Genomic DNA, 19,835 nt, shown 5'->3' on the forward strand with positions numbered 1-19,835 from the left:
ATGTTTGCGAAATAATTTAATGCACGTACAATATTAGCACATACAGCAGCTACGCACACACGCGTTTGCAACATATTTGCAATCGCTGCAAGCTGTGATATTTTTTTCTTTTTGGCACACGTCACTCCCACTTTTTACATCCTTTCTTTAGATGCACTTCTGCCTTGAATAGGGGCACATTACGCAGACACACACATAAGGATATAGAGATCACGCACCAAGCGATGTTCCGAAGAATTGGCCCTCTAATAACTGGCAAGAAAACAAATTATAATAAAAAATATGCTTTTTCTCTAATTGCACAACAATTGCCATCACACAGGCCACTTCACTATACGGACACCATCATCACCATAGTAACCCCCGGAATAGAACAACTCAACGCACACACGCACTCACACTTTAGGATGAGGGGGTGATTTCAGCATAAATTTCCCTTTTGCTTTGCTTCACAGCCACCACAAATAGATAAAACCCCGTTTGTGTGATACTTGACTGCACACGATCTCACATTGCATGCACTTCACATTGCTGTACAGCCTTAACCCATTCCGTGATTTATCCTGACTGCTCATTGACTGCTGCTGACTACTACAGGGGGACACAAATGCAGTTTCCGGAGCGAACACTAGCAGCCGTTGAGAACACTCCGAAAAAAAAACACCTGACTGCTTCACCTATCCAACCGTGGTTTGGCCATTTGGGTTGATACTAACCTTACACCCACTTTTTGCATTCACAACTAAACAACACCCGTATCTTTACTTCATAAACTTTTGCAACCAAATAAAAAGTGTTTTGACCCTTTGTCCAAACGATTCCGATTCACACAAGCGCAAAGCGACTGCGATCGTTGTTGCACACCCGTGGTGGAATCGTTTCACTCTCGACCGCAACAAATGCGTTCTTCTTCGCTTGGACTGTGAATGGGTTTTTGTGTGTTGAGAGAATTTTGTTTGCCTGCTGCACCGAGAAGAAGCGCCCAGGTATTGTGGCTCGTAAAGAAACACCGATAAGCGGTTATTGAGGTGTTGGTCAGGTAGCTTTATCTAAAGTATTTTACACTTTTGTATGACAAAGGGGTGTTATTGTGGAAGACTTTTATTTCGCTCCAAGTTTTACATACTAAAACAATGCAAACCGTAAGCTTCACAGAACAAAAGTTAAATAATGAAAATTTTGTATCAACAGTTTATCTTCAGGAACATTACTGCCCTCTGGGTTTTTTCGATTTTGCACGCAGCTAGACGTCACCGACTTCGGACATTCGAAACTGTTTCAGTTGATTGAAAAATAAATACACGCCTTCACTTTCTTGCTTACAGTACGTCCCACTCCAAATGAACGCTCTTGCAAAAGATGGAGCCGGTAGGAGGTGTTCTGAGTGGACAGGGCATACTACTACTTACTGTATTACTATAAATCATAAATCATTTTACAAATCTGCTTAAAGCAGACATGTTGTTAGACAGATTATTACTATCGGTACAAGAAACAGCTTTCGTTCTTTACTTTGATAATTTCACACAACAAAAATTCGGGAAATCTACGGGGCATACTTAGATTATTCCTTGTTCAATTCTTCCATCGAAGGCTGAAGCTGAAAAGATGAGATTTACCAAGTTACGACATTGCGGGGCTTAACAGGCAATCACCACGGATACTCTACCTTGAAAATTGCTATTATAAATATTTGTTTACATTCGTTCTGTATAAAACTTTTGGTCAATAGAGGATAGGAGACTATTGAACCGGTTACTGACGGTTGCGAATGAATTAGTTTTTTCTTCCCAAAAAAAAGTATTAACCCGAAAGTTTTATAGGTTTTTGTTACACTTATCTACTTTATTCAGGATAATCAGGAACGATGATCGCGTCACGCCAAAATTTACAGAAAGGGAGAGAGAGAACTTGTCGATCGGACATCTATTTATACCTTACGACCTCCTTATCGCACGATTAATCGTCTCTAGCTGATTAATCCTTTTTATGCTCACGCACCTACGATCATGCGAACTCATTATCGCATGATTATTTCTCTCTCGGTTTATGCTCACGCACTTAGTCTATCTAACGCATCGCCGCATTGTCATGTCCCTACGCATTTCTCATAATCCTACGCATTGCGTGTCCTGTCCTACTCTCCCGTTAATCCCGCTTAGCTCTCTTACTTGAAATCCTAGCTAACCCTTAATATCGCAGACCTCAAGTGATGGATAAGCAGCTGTGTTTTTATTTTATTGTACAGACGAACACCACAGATTCGAAGCGTTAAAAGTGCCGCCGCGCTTACATCTACAATGGTCTGTATTCCATCATATCATCTTCGTAATTTTCCATCACATCGATGTAAGCAGCAGGATCGTCCTTAATAACTATGCATTCCTCATTCCTAAGATTATCAGCAGCATTAACCTCCGCCTGTCCGCACTGTTCTGCCTGTCTTGGCAAACCGCGTGCTCTAGTGCCGGATACCGTTTTCTGGGACTTTGCATTAACCAACACATACTTCGAACGCCTGCTGCGCTTACGCGTGTGAGGCACACTTTTGCGCACACCTTTCGCTTTAGCACGCGTGACTGAGTTGTGCAATTTTTTACGTATGAACTGTTCCACTTTAACGCAATCGACCCGTTGCATCGGCGTAGTGCCCGCGTACTCAAACAATCCGAGAATGTTTTTATGCACGTTCAGCGCTCTCTTATTATTGCCCGCACCCGTCCAGCTAAAGGTGGCAAACAGCTTCCGGTCCATTATTTGATCGAGAAAAATGTGCATTCGGTGCTCGGATTCACGCACCACCCCTAGACTAGTATCGATCCAGCCACAAACTTTCTTGAGAAATTCTTCATCATTCAAGCGCTCCTCAAGCTGTTCCAGTTCCTCTACACTGCATATCGTTTCTACTTTAAACTTTTCCTTCCGATCGAACGCCGGTATATTGGCCGTAACGCATAATTCCTCACTTTCTGTAGCATACTGCATCGGGGTCGATTCCATTTTATGTGCAATCAATGATTTCTCCACAACGTCAAAGCCTTCCTTTAATCTTTTTCTTATCTCGTCCTGATTCTTCTGTATCATCGCCTTCATCTCGTTCATTAGGTCGAGAAGCTGTGGACATGGTTTAATATCCAGCGGATCACTGTCCACCAGCTGGCTGTTTATGCATGATAGTAGACTCTGAACGTTAGCATCTGAGCGGTAATTGCTTTGTAGCTCTTGTCTGACACGAACACTTGGTTGGCTGGCTGGTGCAGTGTTTTTTCGAGGTATGGCTATACTCTCCTGCTGATATTCCATTTCCATCGTTTCTATCATTTTATCGGCCGATGCCAGTGTTGGGATGTTTCTGCAAAGGATATCACACTCATACTTCTCCCAAATTTCTGACGGTGTGCTGTATTCATCGTCAAACAGTTCATTCAGCTTCCTGATGTTCCTAATGCATGGCCAGTAAACATAGGCAGGTCCACCGTCTTGCCGCTGTATCCAGGTGGCTGGAGCAGCAATCAATTCTTTACCCCCGGCCGGATCCGGAATTTCTGCCAAAATGTAAGGCATCCTGAATGTGGGAACAGACAAAAAAGAGGGCATTATAATGTGTGGCTTGCAGATCCTGCTCCCTCCCTGCCGTGCGTACGTTCATGCAAAACGTGGTTCGGGGGTACTTTCGTCAAAATCGTTTCCACCTTTATTGTGTATTCAATTGCACGTTACTCCAGCACAAATTTACACATTTATTGGAAAGGTTAAAATCTAACCGAGGCGCTAAACACCGATGAATTCTTCTCCTGAAAATTAGCGTCCTTCGCTCGTTGCTATTCCTTTCCCGTATTGATTCGACAAATTAATAACAAACAAATGCTACACTGTGAAGCAACTTAACTGTCAAATGTTAGCTTCTTCCCGGCGAAAAACATACGTACAATGTGAAATATTTCATTTTGAAAGGTTCAAATGAACGGGTAACCAAAAAATAGTTAAACACACATATTCTACGCATATCATGCAGCTTAATGCATCATACAAATTGCATTACAAGCCTTTAACGGTGTGTTTATTCATAAAAGCAATTATTACTCCGAATCGTTCCATGTTTTATCTTTGTTCATTAGCCTTCTAAAACGCTTTTTGAAAAAGTTTGCCACGAGCTCCGTATTTGGCACCCTTTTGTCCCCATTCACCGTTCGGCTGGCGTATTCAAACAGTTCAATAAAGTTTGGATACTCTACCAAACGCCGCTGTCCATAGGCAGGCATTCGCCATTTAAAGTGTTGTAACACCTTCATATCCATTAATCGATTCAGCAGTAATGACAACCGTTTTTCCACATCCGGCTCACCGCCGAACGTTTTGTCGACCCATTTGTGTACCTGTTGCTGTACCTTTTTGTCGTTCAGTTGCTTCTCGAACCGATCCATCTTATCCATGCTTCTAATGAAGCTGTTGGCCTGCTTGTGCTGTGATCCACCGGATGAAGTGCCCGGATTATCGGTCGAGGAGTGATTGCTTCCATCGTCCCTACTGTCCATGCTTGCATCCTGTACGGTTTTACATTCCACGTACGATATGTCCATCGTGTCGTCCGTTTCCGAAAGATTTCCGCCTATTCCTCCCGTTGCCAATGTGGTGTTGTTTGCAATAACATTTACGGTGTTAGGCTTTAGTGGTTCCGCTGCTTTTGTACTTGTCGATACAGATGTAATCGTTTTATTTTCCTGTGGAAAACATTCAACTTTTTGCTTGAAAAATGTGGCAACTTCTACCGAATTCGCTTGATGTGCCGGAGTGGTGGCGATGTACTTGAATAGCTGCGATATGTTGACGTACGATCGTAGCGGTTCCTTGCCAAACTGGCCCGACCAATTGAGCTGGGTGTGCAGTGCTTTATCGAACATTAGCCCAAACATCGTATCCATTCGCTTCCTTCCGTCCAGTTCCATTTTAAGCTTGACAAAGATCCAGCTGTGTAGTTTCGTTCGATAGTCGGTATCTTTTAGCTGTTCTTCGAACCGTTTCATGTCCTCTATCGTCGTTAATGTGTCGAACCGGAAACGATTCTTTTCGACGCATGCCGGATTTTGGCAACCTGATTCCCATTTTTGTTGTTCGAACAGCAGCATAAAGGAGTGTTGCATCTGTTTGAACCCCTCGCACATCTGTCGCTTAATGTCGGCCTGATTCGAAATGATCATACTCTTAAGTTCGAGTAGCAGATTCTGAAGCTGGAAAGATGGATTATCATTTTTTTTCGGCAGTTCGTTTGGAAGGGCTTTGTTACTTTTAACGTTGCCATCGACGACTTTACCAGCAATAACTTTGTCAGTAATAAAGGTACCATTAATAATTTTACCAGTAATAAATTTTCCCTGCGGATTGTTTTGGACAACAACTGAAGGATGTTTAGAAATTTGTGGTACCGTTGATGCTGGTTCTAGCGGAGGCGTTGGCGTGCTTCCAATCTGTATTAGCTCCGGTTCATTTACAATAACCGGTTTGGGCATTTCTGGTGGCGACGGCTTGCTTTTGGTGTGGTCCCGGCCCAGAACATGTACAATGGTGGGTTTCGGTGTTGGCGGTGTTGGCAGCGTTGGAGTTGAAACATCGCCCAATGGATCTTTATCTGCCTGCATCATCAAGTTGATACAGGGCACACTTCCGTTCGGCTTTGCCTTCGTATGCTCCACAACGATAGCAGGCAAGCTGGGCTTAATAGGCAGAGCACTCGATAAGACCGGCATTGGTTTTTCTAAGGTTGCAACCACATCCCCAAACGGATCCACCTTTACATTTTCCGCATCGGAAAACACGAACGCTTCCTGCCCGTCATCATCAGCCAAGCTCTCGTAAATGGTCACCGGAATTTCTTTGGTGTGCGCATTTCCGGCCGAATCTATTTTAAGACGTTTGGTTGCCACGGCTATACCATAGTGAGACACCAGGTTGTCTTCTCCCAGTACCAAGCCACGTTGACGCGCCACATTGAGTGCTTTGTATGCCGAGTTTAGGGTGGGAATGTTCCTAACCAGTATCTCACACTCGTGCTTTTCCCAATCTTTCAACGGAGGTGTGTCGTTTTCTAAAAGCTCCTTCACCTTTTCACATTTTGCTTTCGGTAGGTAAACGAAACCTTTTCCGTTAGCCGTGCTTTTAATCCAATTGGAGGCCGCAACAATCACATCCGGCTTGCTTTGTTTTACGTTCTTTTTGTTCACTACAACGTACGGCATCCTAAAATTGGCATAAACAGATAAATTGTTACACATGCGACACATGTTTACATTTGTTTTAGCCCGCCCTTTTCACCTTTGAGTGTTGACCGACCATTCACACACACACAGGAACAAGTTCAAACGCGGGTTGTTTTTTTCTGGAGGTTGTTCCCACAAAGTACTAGCGAGCTTATGCGATTATTTTTGTTGTTCTCCAGCAGCAAAAAAAAGCTTAAATTGTACCGATTATTTGCACAAAATGCTTTACATTTGTATCGCAAAATCTCAAACACACAACAGCTGACGCTATGAAGTGTTGTTGTTTACATTCAGTTTGACAGTTGCGAGTTGTTTGAGAACAAATGCATTTTGTTGTCGCGCTTTGTAAACAAATGCATTTTGTTCAGCGCTGCATCGAACGTAACTCTGCAACCGCAATCACCATGTCGAAGAAAGCTGATCAGCCCTTCAAATTCAAAAGGGTAAAAAATACCGAACGAAATCAAAAAACAAATCATTGAAAAAAGCGCAAGAAAGGTGTATGCGTGATCGACCTGGCCCGCGAGTACAATCGCAACACGTCGACCATTTACAGCATCCAGAAGGATAAGGAGAAACTGAAGGCGGCCACCGTTTCGAAAGGTGTATCGCGGCAGTCGGACAAACGCTCGCAAGCTATGGACGATGTGGAACGGTTGCTGCTCGTTTGGATCGATGAAAAGCGTTTGCAGGGCGAGACCGTTACGCAGCCCATCATCTGCGAGAAAGCGAAACGGATATTTAACGAGCTGGTCGAAAAGATGCCTTTGCCGTCCAATGGCAAAGTGGAAGCGTTTAAAGCAAGCAACGGTTGGTTCGAGCGGTTCAAGCAACGGACTGGAATTCAAAGTTAATGTAGAGGTAGAAATTGAACGGAGTCATATCGAGGAGCTGCAAGCGGTGAAACAACACCGGGAAGAGCCAAGCGAATTGCGAAGGGTTTTGGGAGGTAAAGAAAAGTTAAAGCCACCGTCAAGCGCGCAAGACATACGGAAGGTGTTGCAAGCATGGGACACTGTTTGCTCGTATTTGCAGAATTTGCCTAGTCGAGAAGTACCCTGATACTTACACGTGGGATTAGTGTGCCATCCGAGTCAAGTTTTTGTCAAATTCGCAAATGAATTCAAAGCATATTATTGTTGATTTTCAATCATCAATGTTCAGCGATACGGTCAGACCGTCCTTAAAGAATAAAAAAAAGATCGTTTGTGCACAGAAATCTAAACTTATTGTATACAAGTATAAAGTTAATTACACATTTTAAACCAATTACACTCAACTGTCTCCAAGCATTTTCGTAAAGAAATTCGCCACCAAACGATGATTGTAGATGATCGTCTGATGTATGACGGTTCTGCTGGCATGCTCAAACAGTCGAACAAAATTTTTGCATTCTTCAAGCGGTTGTTTGGCACTTTTTGCATCCATCCAGCTTAAACTTTGCAACACTTTCTTATCCATTAGCCGGTCCAGCAGTGCAAGCAAGCGTTTTTCTACATCGGTCTCGCGATTAACCACCGTACTGTCGACCCATTTGTGAACTTTCTGTTGCATCTCTGCGTTTTTTAGCTCATTTTCAAAGATGTTCAGCTCTGCCACGCACGTAATGCGATTAATACTAATTTCCGGCAAGCTTTCATCAGCTTTCCGCGTTGCACGGCCATTGTCTGATCCGCTTTTCTTCTTTTCGGCGACCGCCTCATCCGGTTGTAAAATTTCCTCGTGTTCAATAATTTCTTCAAATTCCATCGTTTCACCATCTTGAACAATTAAGTCCAGATCGATTGTTCCGTTCACATCGACGATATTGTTGTTTTGTTTTGCAACTTTCGCTTGACCCGTGCTCAACCGCTTCGTTGGTGTCGTGGTTCGTCTCTGGTCTTTTAAATCAAGTACCGAACTATCCGCCAACTTGTGCTTTTTTGTACCAGCTTTCGATGTTTCAAGGTTCATCATCGATAGGAACAAATACTTCACCTCGTCTGGGTTCGACTGATGTAACGGCGTGGTAGTAATGTATTGCAGTAGCTTCCTTATGTTCTGGTACTGATATAGCGGCTCTTTGTTATACATCCCGAACCAACTGAACTGGGCAAGCAGCTTCTGGTCGAACATTAGTTCGACCATAGTTTTCATCCGTTTCGCTGCGTGCGGTTCATGCCAAATAACCGAATCTACCCAGGTGTGCACGTTTTTCCGATAATTTGCACTTGCCAGTTGCGCTTCAAATTGTTTCACATCGTTTATCGACATAAGCCTTTGAAATGTGAATGTACCGTCGGGCGTTTTCATACTTGCAGCGCCTTCACCCCTCAATTCGAGTGGGCCATTTGGTTTAAGCAGTGATGTGAAGAATTTTCGCATTTCATCGAAACCTTCCTGTATTTTCACCATCATTTCCTCCTGATTGCTTACTATCTCTTGCTTTAGTTCGTCCAGCACACTGTACAGCTCGGGTGGCAAAGCTTCTCCAGTAGTGTTTAGCGATTTGCCTCGGTACGAACTATTCCCATCGCCCAGCTTGTCCCGTGAAGTTACCGTAAAAAATCCTCCGAAAAGATCATTCTGCCGAGGAAAGAGCGGCTTCACAACAGTTGGCTTTGTTGGGAGTTTCGGTGGCTGTAGCTCCTTTAACGGATCCTTCTTGCTGCTGTTAAACTGTCTTTGCCAAATTGCTAACGCTTTTTCTGCGGACGTTTGCGACGGAATGCTACGGAATATGATTTTACACAAATGTTTTTCCCATTGCTCCGATGGTAACTTGCGATCGTCCGCTGTTAGTTCCTTTAACTTTTTTTCGCATGGCTCATCGGGCCAATGAACAAATCCGAGACGATCATTTTTCGATATGACCCATGTTTCCGGCACGACCATCGCTTTCTTCCCGCTGCCAATTGTTGTAGTTTCCACGACGGCGTACGGCATTCTGCAATGGATGTTTTGGTCACATTTTTTCTTTTACGAAACATGGAAACAATGTCTTAGGATACTACTCACTTTCCTTCTGCACTTTTACGATACGGCACACGGAAGATCCACACACGAAGGAGAATTCTCGACAAAAACACCAGCGAAACCAGACTTTACTACAAATTGGCATTCAGCAGTTAAGTTACGTTCATTTTCTCTCCTTGCCCAGTGTTGTTCTGCAGTTCGATGCTATTGCGCTTGTTTTGGCGTCAAAACAGCAAGCCCACTATTTGACAGATAACAGCAGGCGCAGGAATGAATTATTTCAAGTGAAATATTTCATACAACCGCATCGATGCGAATCGGGGCGGTTGGAACAACCGCGTTCGGTTTTCCCTAAAAAAAGTTTTTCTTTTCTGAGCCCGTTGAAGAAAAATGATACTGAATAAGTTTGCAAAAACATTTGGACGAAAAGTTTATTTATAGTATTACCGCGTACGCTTGACTATCTACAACCACACATTCAGCTACGAATGTATCGAGATGTGGAAATGTCCACTATTCTGCCCTTCTACCAGCATATTTCAGTTTCTTCATAAAAAAGTTTTCCACATACGCATAATCCGCCCGATGCGCTGCCGTGGTGCCAACGTACTGGAAAAGTTTTATAATATTTATGTACCTTACCATCCCGTAGCTGCCCTTCTTCGCACCGATCCACGTAAAGCAGGGCAGAAAGCTTTTGTCGAATAGCATGTACAAAATTTCCATCATACGAACTTCCGGACTAACTTCGTACGCCACGTTCTCATTTACCCATTGGTGCACTCGGTGAAGGAAATCGACTCTGTTTAGCTGTTCTTCGAAATCATCTACATCCACTATGCAGGTAAAAGGGACGGGAGAGAATTCCTCCGCAGTAGTGGGACGTTCGTCGGAACTTTCCACATCACTAGGCGAATGTTTTATCGTAATTTCGCTCACAATTTCCGCACCTTTCTGCGTGGTATTGTTTTTGTTGTTCATGGACGAACACGGCACTGCCTGTGTGGATAAATCTTTGCGTCCCGTGCCCGAAGCAATGCGTTTCAGTCTTTGCTTGAAAAAATATCCCACATAACGGGGCGTTGCAAGATGCGTATCGGTTGTACCGGCATAGTTAAACAAATGTACAATATTGTCGTACTTTACGAACGAAATTTTATCCACACCACAACCGCTCCAGCTAAATTTCATCAGAAATTGCTTATCGAACAGCGCATCCAGTATCACTCTCATGCGATACTCTGGATTCGACTCGTATCCGATAGTACAATCGATCCATCGTTCTACCTGCTTTCGATATTCCCGGTCTTTTAATCGCTCTTCAAAATCATCCATCTCTTCCGTACAGGTTAAGGCATTCACGCAAAACTCAGAATCCATTGGTTGGGCCGGAGGAATGTGCTGGATCCTTCTTTCGGCTTGGCTCACAATAGTTTGTAAGCTTTTTTCTACACGATAAAACCCATCGAGCAGTTTTTTCCTTGCTTCGTCATGCCTATTTTTGATGAGACTTCCCAGCTCATCCAACATGCCGATTAGCTGTAGTTCTTCCGGATCGTTCAATCCTTCTAACGAAGTAACAGTTGGCTCAGTTACTGAAAGGATTTCTACCTTTTTTTGCTGCTGCTGCTGCTGCTGTCTACTAGTAAAGCTGCCTGGCGATTTTTTAGAAACGCTGCCCACCACCATCTCATCATCTTCCGGCCGGATGGTCCTCTTCTGTGCATGTGGCCCGGAAGTATTCCAATGTTGTTGTAACATTTTCATCATCTTGCCCGCCATCTCAAGGGACTGAATGTTGGAACACTTGATCAAACATTGGTGTCGTTCCCACGCCGCCATCGGTGGGCTACGATCGTCGGCCAGCAGCGCGTTCAGCATGTTAAAGTTTCTCACGTTCGGCCACCGGAGATAGGTCGTTCCGTTGGCGTGTGGCTGGATCCATGTGGCTGGTGCCGCAAGTAGCTCCTTATTCCCGACAGCGTCACACGTTTCTACCAGGACGTAGGGCATCGCGCACAAGTGCTAAAACGATATTCTAAATTCTATCGTAAGTTTTGTCGATGTTTTTTTTTTTTTTTATTCATAAGGGACGGCCCGGCCGTATTGCTTTTTGTCGATGTTTATTGCTGCGGATATTTCCCTTTCTTAGCTGGTGCGGAAACCGTTGTTCATAAATAAAATTCAACAAACGGTTTCCTTTTTTCACTACAGGCACTTCCAACGCACCAACGTTTTTAGTTTAATTTGAACGAGGAAGTTATAATCACTGGATAATGTTTAAAGTTGCAGCCTATTTGGCGTCACTTATTTAGTTGCTGTTTACCTTTTTATTGCGATCAAATAGCCACAGCAAGAAAACGCCAAACAACGCACATTTCACTGCGCAGCGAACAAAAATTGTTGCTTGAATTATTTCAACCCAGATCCGTTCGAACGCGAACTGTATCTGTATCCGAAACTGTGAGGTGAAATTGGATGTCAAATTTCGCGAAGCCGCTTGTTTATATTTTTCGTTTGTCAATATGTATGTTTTTGATAGTTCTGCCAGAGCAGCGCCAAGTATTTTCGTCCATATTGACCATGTCCAAGTTTGTGGAGCAGCGCACATTTATCAGATATTGTTTGCGGAATGACATAAACGCTGCGGAAACATTGCGAATGCTACAAGAAGCCTTCGGGGAAGAATCTATGTCGAAGAAAAATGTGTACAAATGGTACAGTGATTTCAAGAATGGCCGTGAGAAGGTCGAAGACGAGGACCGTCCGGGGAGACCATCCACCTCGACCGACGACGCTCACGTCGTCCAAATCAAGAATTTGTTGGTCAACAATCCTCGGTTGACGATACGTGACCTTTCGGAAATTGTTGGGATTTCCAAAGGCTCGGTCAGCACCATCCTGAAAGATGTTTTAGGGTTGAAGCGGGTGAAGTCTCGCCTGGTGCCGAAATGCCTGAACCTGCTAGAAAAGCGGAATCGCATCGAAGTCTGCAAAACGGTGCAAACGACCCGGAAACAACGGACCAGTCCAGCGAGTACCGTTCCCCGAACGAGTACCCGCTCGAACACCGGTCGAAAAACAAGGTGATCTTCACAGCGACGCCGGAACTAAAGGACATCCCAGCATCCGCGCGTTCGAGAAGTGGGAGAAGAGATGCATTGCATCAGAAGGGGATTACTTCGAGGGTGATCACCTTCATTTGGCGTAATCCATTTAAGAAAAAAACGCAGTCACTTTATTTTTCGGACACAGCAGTATATTACCGTTAATTTATTGATTTTATTTAATCAAATCGCTCACGTTACAGAATAAAGGAGACCAAATAACCAAAACGATGCTTATAAATCTAAACGTTTTGTTTTGTATCTTTAAAGTTACGTTTTTATTTTCATTCATCCCCCAGCTATTCGTATTCATCTTCAGCGCTCATGAATAACGTTGGCTGCAGATCGTGCTCATCCTCGACTTCTATCACAGCGTAGTCACCGTACTGGTGATCATCAAGCGAGCGTACCGAATCAATTTTGAACCTTTCCGGCACGCTATTACTCTCATCATATTCGTCACTCCTCGACAAACTCCCAAAATCTACCCTGCTTATCTTTACAAACTTAGTACTTTTGCCCGGTCCGCTGCTGTTGTTGCTTGCTGCTGCTCCCGGTTTAATTTTCGTTGATCTCGGTGATGGTGAATGAGGCACACATCTACGAAGCCCCTGTAGCGTTACCGCTCGCAAAGGAGCGTGGCGAAGTTTCTTCATGAAAAAGTTTGCCACAAAGGTTTTATCCGCCCGATGCAAACTGGTGGTGCCGGCGTAAGCGAAAAGCTGAAGAATGTTTCTATACCCTCCGAATGCATGCTTTTTAACGCCTTTAGAGCTGACGCCTGTCCAGCTAAAGTTGGGCAGCAAGTGCCGATCAAACAGTAGGTCCAATATTTCCATCATTCGGCACTCCGGGTTACGCTCGTAGGATACGACACTATCGATCCAGTTAAGCATTTGCTTTCGATAACCGTCGTCATTGAGTCGCTTTTCTAAATCTTCCATTTCTTTGACCGTTTTCATAGGTTTCAAATGTAAGGTATCGTTCCGCTTTGATGCCGTTATGGGTGCTCTAGAGGATGATGCGAAAGTTGCCATGGGCGGTGCTCTCGAGCTTTCTGACTGTTTGTGCATCAAGCTGACCAGCGTTTTCTGTATACGATAAAACCCTTCATTCATTTTTTTCGTCATCTCTTCCTGATTTGTGTCAATTTGGTGCTTAAGTTGATTGAACATTTTCGACACCTTGGGAGACATCTTACTATCACCCAGCGCATCAAATGGAAGCTTATTTTTCGGTTCCTGTCCATCGTCAAAATCTAGCGTTTCTTGGTCAAGAATATTCTCCCGTTCATTGTAGTGGTTCCGAATAGTATCGGGTCTTTTTGCGGGTGTACCTGGCTCGGGGATCTTTTTGTTTTCGGTCAGCTTTTGTATGCCTTCCAATGTTTTACTTGCCAGCGCTAGTGAACAAATGCTGCTCCGCTTAATCGTACATTCGTGCTTTTCCCACATTAACGACGGTACACTGCTCTCGTCCTGTAACAGCGCGGTCAAGGTGTTTATGTTTCTCACGTTTGGCCAGCAAAGATATTGCTTGCCTCCTTCCTGACGCTGGATCCAATGTTCTGGTGCAGCAAGCAGCTCCTTATTTCCGAGAGCATCAATCGTTTCCACCACGGCGTACGGCATTCTAAAAACGAGTGTAAGTTTTATGAAATATTGACGAGAGTTTACCAAACATCTTACTTTAATTCCCTTCAATCTGCTTCAAATTTAATCCGTGTCTGTAACGGTTAGTACCTAGCTGCTGCTGAAGTTCGCTCACAGCAACAAATATATATTTTTCCTTCAATCGCGTTCTACAACATTTATTTTCGGTCGCGTCTCAAGCACAAGCTCGCACAACAATAATAAAGAAACGTCACCTATCGTCAGACTTTTTGCTGCATGGGAATGTTTTGTTTGCATGCATGAAATATTTCAACCGAAGCCTGTCAAGCGAGAGGCGCCATAACACAGTTCGGCGCTTGTGATACAGGACGCGGATCGTGCTTGCATTACGTAGAAAAAAAAAGAAGCCAAACTAATTGTTCCTACCAGCAGTAGCAGCAGCAGCAACGGAACCTGATTCAACATGTCCGGCATCGCCGCATCACGACTTGGTGAGGAACGTAAAGCCTGGCGTAAGGACCATCCATACGGTTTCGTTGCTCGCCCAGTGAAGAACATCGATGGTTCGCTAAATCTGATGACATGGGAGTGTGCCATTCCCGGAAAGAAAGGAACACCATGGGAAGGTGGACTGTACAGATTGAAGATGATTTTCAAAGATGACTACCCCACTAGCCCACCAAAGTGCAAGTTCGAACCGCCGTTGTTTCACCCGAACGTGTATCCATCCGGCACCGTGTGTCTGTCGCTATTAGACGAGGAGAAAGATTGGCGTCCCGCGATCACCATAAAACAGATTCTGCTTGGCATTCAAGATCTGCTCAACGAACCCAACATTAAGGACCCGGCACAGGCAGAAGCATACACGATTTACTGTCAAAACCGACTGGAGTATGAGAAGCGTGTGCGTGCTCAGGCCAGAGCTATGTCGGCTACGGATTGAATCGGAGGGAAATAAATTGTTTGGATTGTAAACCAACGTATCGCTTGTATTTTCATTTAAGTTTATGATGTAGCTGTGTTACAACCTGGAAATAAGGAATGCTAAGTAAACCAATTACAAGCTCGGTCCTGGAATCGATAAAATGAGCATAGGTTAGATATTCTTGGAATAATCAACATTCTTCTACAAGCATTGCACAGAAACCCGCGGAAGGTTCTGCTTGCATGAGGTTATCTTATAGCACAATACTATGCGTCCGTCCGTTTATGTTATCAAGGAGAATAATGTTGAATTCAATAAGATTGCAGTTCATTTTGCACAAACGAACAGTAGCAACATTCAACCACAATATGAATAAGATGTATCCAATCGCGTTGCATCGAAATATGGGATTTTTTTTTTTTGCTTTTGTTTGGCTTCCTCAGCACAACAACAAGAAAATGACAATTGTTGGGAATGTTAATGCTGCATGGGCAAATGTGTCGACACATGACCGGTGTGTGCGTGAAATATTTCAACCGAAGACTGTGAACCCATCATGAAAGCGTCATAACACAGTTCGGCGCTTGTGAAGCAGGACGCAAATCGTTTTTATTGTGCACATTTTTACGATCACAGAAGTTTCGTTCCTAGCAACAGTGAACCACCACTACTTGATTCAACATGTCCGGCATCGCCGCATCACGACTTGGTGAGGAACGTAAAGCCTGGCGTAAGGACCATCCATACGGTTTCGTTGCTCGCCCAGTGAAGAACATCGATGGTTCGCTAAATCTGATGACATGGGAGTGTGCCATTCCCGGAAAGAAAGGAACACCATGGGAAGGTGGACTGTACAGATTGAAGATGATTTTCAAAGATGACTACCCCACTAGCCCACCAAAGTGCAAGTTCGAACCGCCGTTGTTTCACCCGAACGTGTATCCATCCGGCACCGTGTGTCTGTCGCTATTAGACGAGGAGAAAGATTGGCGTCCCGCGATCACCATAAAACAGATTCTGCTTGGCATTCAGGATCTGCTCAACGAACCCAACATTAAGGACCCGGCACAGGCAGAAGCGTACACGATTTACTGCCAAAACCGACTGGAGTATGAGAAGCGTGTGCGTGCTCAGGCCAGAGCTATGTCGGCCACGGATTAAATTGGGTGGGAGAAAACAATTTTATTTATAATCACGAACTTATTCATAACATTCGTACGTTAATTTAAAGTGGTGCAGTCGACCAATAGTGATTGCAATCTCCTGCCAGCATAGTTGAGCGAAGATCTTACTACGAACAAGGAAATCATCATTTTAGTGAATATTTATATGACAAACATTGTGTAACTTACCTATCTATGTGTACAAAACAGTTTATGCCGGTTGGTTCGTTTGCTAGTTTCGCTGCCAGAGGAATCTTTTGCAAATGCTCTAGCACATTAGATTTGCAAACGCTGCACTTTTATGCCAGTTTGTGACAAAATAAGTATTGATTCTTCTATGTACGATATTGCTTTAATAAAAACGGTCTTCTTCGGACATACATACTGCTGTTATTCTTTCTTGTTTATTCATTGTCCTCATTGAAATGGTTTTTAGCTGATGGGTAAGCGTTACCGCTGGATGTTCGGTCTAACTCGCTGAAGTGCGGCCGTATGTAAGAATTCATTGTTACTTGTAGAGCATATTACATCCAACAATCAAATCTGGAATAGCAAATGACGAATGAAAAGAATCTTTCCAATCCAAACAATCCTAGCTACAGGTGCATCAAGTGAAATAGCTTGTTTAGAAACCGAAAATGATATTTTTATCCGTTTAGTTTTGCAAATAAAAAAAAAAGTAAGAGGGGTTTCTGTTTAGCAATTGACATATCTGACAATCTAGAAACATCTTTGAATCGATGATGCTTCTTTCTATGGTATCGCTTAAGAAATAATGCTGAACATTGATTTTTTTTCTTTTTTGTTTTGATAAAATATAAACATTTTGTTATCAAAATTAAAACACCTTTGCATTATTTATTACCTGTTCAGGACTTATTAAATAATTTTTAGCTTTCGATTGAAATATTTCACATCCGTTACATTTACTTGGAAAATTCCAACTCGTTATTATTTCCTTAAACGTGCGTTTGACTTTTGGCCGCTCGTCTGACAGTTGACAGTCACCATCAACTTCCGCTCGGCGATCTCCGGCAGTTTGCTGTCTTTTTCGCTCTTTTCCGTCAATCGTAGGCTTCGATAGTGAAACACATTTCGTGTCGCTTAGCAAATAATTTGCCGTAAGTGCTGAGAAATTAGTCGAATTGTGCTGCAAATGGCATCGAAACTGATTCCCGAACGTTCATTCATTGCTGGAATGCTTGCGAATATCTTGGAACATTTACCGCTCAGCTATAAATGGCGCGAATTTGCACGTACCGTTCGTTCGTGTTCTGTACGGTTGTATGTAGTGAAGGATGTACGCAACGTTCTGCGGATTCGCCCCGGTGGCGCTCTGAGCGATTGTTAGTGAATGGCGGAAGATGTTTTGATGTCTGAGCACAGCGAGCTGTTCCCATACGTTTAAGTTGCGCTGGAACTAATTATCAATCTTATTTCTATTTTCAATTGCATCCTCTACGGGCCTTCATCGTCCTCACGATCACCAGGCAATGTCTGACGTCGAAGTGTAAGTATCTGTTTTGTTGACATCGCTGCCTCTGGTCGGACTTGGCCCATCCACTCTTCAGTAATTTGATGGTTCAACCAAGAAACAAGATTAAATGTGCGTGTCTGGTTTTTTTTCCCCCACACAGTGAGGTTCCGAGCGTGCCCGTCGATGGCTCGATGGACGTCAATACCGCCCTCCAGGAGGTGTTGAAGAAGTCGCTGATCGCCGACGGACTGGTGCACGGTATCCACGAATCGTGCAAGGCGCTCGACAAACGCCAGGCCGTGCTGTGCATTTTGGCCGAGAGTTGCGATGAGCCACAGTACAAAAAGCTGATCACGGCACTGTGCAACGAGCACCAGATCCCGCTGATCCGTGTGGATTCCAACAAGAAGCTGGGCGAATGGTCCGGTCTGTGCAAGATTGACAAGGAAGGCAAGCCCCGAAAGATTTGCGGCGCCTCCTGCGTCGTGTTGAAGGTGAGTGTTCTCCCCGGTCACCCCTCTGTTGGTCAATGTCACTGTCAATTATGTACGTTATTACAGGATTTCGGAGAGGAAACTCCAGCCCTCGACGTCATCAAGGAGCACCTTCGGCAGACAAGCTAAACACACAGTTTACGTGAATAATGAGTTATTGTGAAAGTGTAAGAAGAAGAACACACATAAACCGAGGTGTAATCCGATAAAAACACACACACACATAAACCGTGTTATGTTCTTCTCTGTGTAAGTTTCCCGAGAAAGGCACGGCTTTTTTATTTCAGTTGACGGCAAAGTTCTTTGTGATCGGGCCAGTTCTTCAGTTGACAGTCGCTGTTTTCGTAAAGCAGAGAGACAAAGTTAAAATATGGTTAAATAGTTCTTCTCTGATACTATCTTACCGTGAGCAGTAAAAGACCAGCAAACAGTTGGAACATTTCTTAGCCGCGGTTGCTCCGCAATTTCCACACACCTTCGCTTCGGTACGGCTTCTTGCTTCGCTCTGTTTGCGACACTGTTCCTCCTGTTCAGTGTACTTCTCCAGCAGATCAGTATTGTAAGCGGCACCAATACGCTTTGCCATCTCGACTACATCGTGATCTTCGAGATCAATGAAAATTTTGCGCTGTTGTTCCACGATTTTTTGCCAACCGATTCGACGTGCCGCTTGAAGCAATTTTTCACGTATTTCTGGCAGTTCCTCTAGCAACAACGATGTGGATGCTGATCCAGTGGAGACGTTCTCCTTCGTGAGCTGCAAAGTGCAGAGATGCTGCTTCAAAGGAATCAACGCCGGTAATTGATCCAACAGCTGTTCGTTCAGTAGTCCAACGCACTTGCCAATTTCCCGGTGTCGGTAACCGTTGATTTCGTAGTCTCTCATAAGCTCCGGGTTGAATAACAATCGGTATAGAGAGAACCATGTTTGGGCTTCGGTTTCAGTAACCTTTAGTACTGCATCGCCGTATGCCGGTAACCAGCTGGCGTAACGATATTTTTCAAACACTCCTTCACGGTTACGACGCAACCAAGGCTTTGCGTGAAGTATCTCCGCTATCAGGCAGGGAAAATCATGAACTCGCACAAGCCGTGTAGATGTACTAAGTGGCAACAGGTCCAAAACCTCAACCAGATAGGACACTATCCCCAGACATTTTACCCCAATACGGAAATCCATTCCGCGTCCCATACGCACAATTTCCTCCGAGGTAGACTCGTTCAACAGTTCTTCCGGTGGTGGATCATTCTCGCGATCATTGTATCCATTCGCCAGCAATCCAATCAATCGGCTGATTGCTTGAGCACAATAGTCTATTAAATCGAGTGCGGAACTACCAAGTGCCTCGCAGCTGGTACGATGGTATAGGATCGTTTCTAGCAGCGAGCAGATGTTCGCTTCATGGTAAATTACGCTATAAAGTACGAAAGTGGCATCGGGGTTCTTTAGCTCTAGCAAGCGTGGCAACACTTCCGTACGCCACACCTGTACGCAGTATAGCTCGTGTATGAGAAGCGGTACTTTGCCTTCCAGGATTAGCCTTTCCTTAACGATTTCTTCCTGCTTAGTAGACGCCTCGATGAAAACCTGCTGGCAGAGCTTTTGCAATACTTCATGCTGTTCTATCCAGCTAAAAATTCCGAATTAAATTTCAGCCTTACGTGCAGAAATCTTTTTGTAACATACCCTTTATTTCCAACGTCCGCCACCTGGTACTGGCGAATACTTTCCACGAACGGATCTATTTCGTCGGGGAAAACTGCACACGGGTACGACGTCATTGCTAGATCTTCTGCTAGTTTCTTCTCTCGGACGGGAAAATAACAAAACTTCCAACGAGTTTCCA

At 44.1% G+C, this 19,835-nt stretch overlaps 13 protein-coding genes across 14 annotated transcripts in view; 7 read left to right on the forward strand and 6 right to left on the reverse strand.

The window, feature by feature from the left end:
- The window catches only part of LOC126568629 (protein anon-73B1), a 793,767-nt gene that overhangs the window by 474,671 nt on the left and 299,261 nt on the right, over window positions 1-19,835 (reverse strand). The gene's annotated exons all lie outside the window — the stretch shown is intronic.
- Window positions 1-19,835, forward strand: part of LOC126568418 (uncharacterized) — a 366,923-nt gene that overhangs the window by 29,733 nt on the left and 317,355 nt on the right. The window lies entirely within an intron of this gene.
- Window positions 1-19,835, forward strand: part of LOC126567839 (probable serine/threonine-protein kinase yakA) — an 84,338-nt gene that overhangs the window by 29,040 nt on the left and 35,463 nt on the right. The window lies entirely within an intron of this gene.
- LOC126567624 (uncharacterized) lies at window positions 2,296-3,564 on the reverse strand. The gene has a single exon (XM_050223842.1). The coding sequence runs from the start codon at window positions 3,562-3,564 to the stop codon at window positions 2,296-2,298; it is 1,269 nt and encodes a 422-aa protein (XP_050079799.1).
- On the reverse strand, window positions 4,080-6,233 carry LOC126567625 (uncharacterized). The gene has a single exon (XM_050223843.1). It carries the CDS (start codon window positions 6,231-6,233, stop codon window positions 4,080-4,082), a length of 2,154 nt encoding a protein of 717 aa, XP_050079800.1.
- Window positions 6,659-7,108, forward strand: LOC126567627 (tigger transposable element-derived protein 2-like). The gene is made up of 2 exons (XM_050223845.1): window positions 6,659-6,697; window positions 6,743-7,108. The coding sequence occupies exons 1-2, from the start codon at window positions 6,659-6,661 to the stop codon at window positions 7,106-7,108; spliced, it is 405 nt and encodes a 134-aa protein (XP_050079802.1).
- On the reverse strand, window positions 7,530-9,179 carry LOC126567628 (uncharacterized). Its single transcript, XM_050223846.1, has one exon. The coding sequence runs from the start codon at window positions 9,177-9,179 to the stop codon at window positions 7,530-7,532; it is 1,650 nt and encodes a 549-aa protein (XP_050079803.1).
- Window positions 11,855-12,299, forward strand: LOC126567629 (protein GVQW3-like). Its single transcript, XM_050223847.1, has one exon. The coding sequence runs from the start codon at window positions 11,871-11,873 to the stop codon at window positions 12,297-12,299; it is 429 nt and encodes a 142-aa protein (XP_050079804.1). The 5' UTR covers window positions 11,855-11,870.
- On the reverse strand, window positions 12,616-13,947 carry LOC126568208 (uncharacterized). The gene has a single exon (XM_050224650.1). It carries the CDS (start codon window positions 13,945-13,947, stop codon window positions 12,616-12,618), a length of 1,332 nt encoding a protein of 443 aa, XP_050080607.1.
- Window positions 14,368-14,908, forward strand: LOC126568553 (SUMO-conjugating enzyme UBC9-B). The gene has a single exon (XM_050225050.1). It carries the CDS (start codon window positions 14,393-14,395, stop codon window positions 14,870-14,872), a length of 480 nt encoding a protein of 159 aa, XP_050081007.1. The 5' UTR covers window positions 14,368-14,392; the 3' UTR covers window positions 14,873-14,908.
- Window positions 15,465-16,016, forward strand: LOC126568552 (SUMO-conjugating enzyme UBC9-B). The gene has a single exon (XM_050225049.1). The coding sequence runs from the start codon at window positions 15,536-15,538 to the stop codon at window positions 16,013-16,015; it is 480 nt and encodes a 159-aa protein (XP_050081006.1). The 5' UTR covers window positions 15,465-15,535; the 3' UTR covers window position 16,016.
- LOC126568575 (40S ribosomal protein S12) lies at window positions 17,015-18,200 on the forward strand. The gene is made up of 4 exons (XM_050225073.1): window positions 17,015-17,138; window positions 17,508-17,527; window positions 17,655-17,988; window positions 18,055-18,200. Exons 2-4 carry the CDS (start codon window positions 17,511-17,513, stop codon window positions 18,115-18,117), a joined length of 414 nt encoding a protein of 137 aa, XP_050081030.1. The 5' UTR covers window positions 17,015-17,138; window positions 17,508-17,510; the 3' UTR covers window positions 18,118-18,200.
- LOC126568198 (zinc finger MYND domain-containing protein 10 homolog) lies at window positions 18,229-19,770 on the reverse strand. Its single transcript, XM_050224640.1, has 3 exons — window positions 19,676-19,770; window positions 18,393-19,619; window positions 18,229-18,324 (listed from the first exon to the last, which is right to left on the reverse strand). Exons 1-3 carry the CDS (start codon window positions 19,768-19,770, stop codon window positions 18,267-18,269), a joined length of 1,380 nt encoding a protein of 459 aa, XP_050080597.1. The 3' UTR covers window positions 18,229-18,266.

Source organism: Anopheles maculipalpis, chromosome 2RL, assembly GCF_943734695.1.
Source record: "Anopheles maculipalpis chromosome 2RL, idAnoMacuDA_375_x, whole genome shotgun sequence".
Lineage (NCBI taxonomy): Eukaryota > Metazoa > Arthropoda > Insecta > Diptera > Culicidae > Anopheles > Anopheles maculipalpis.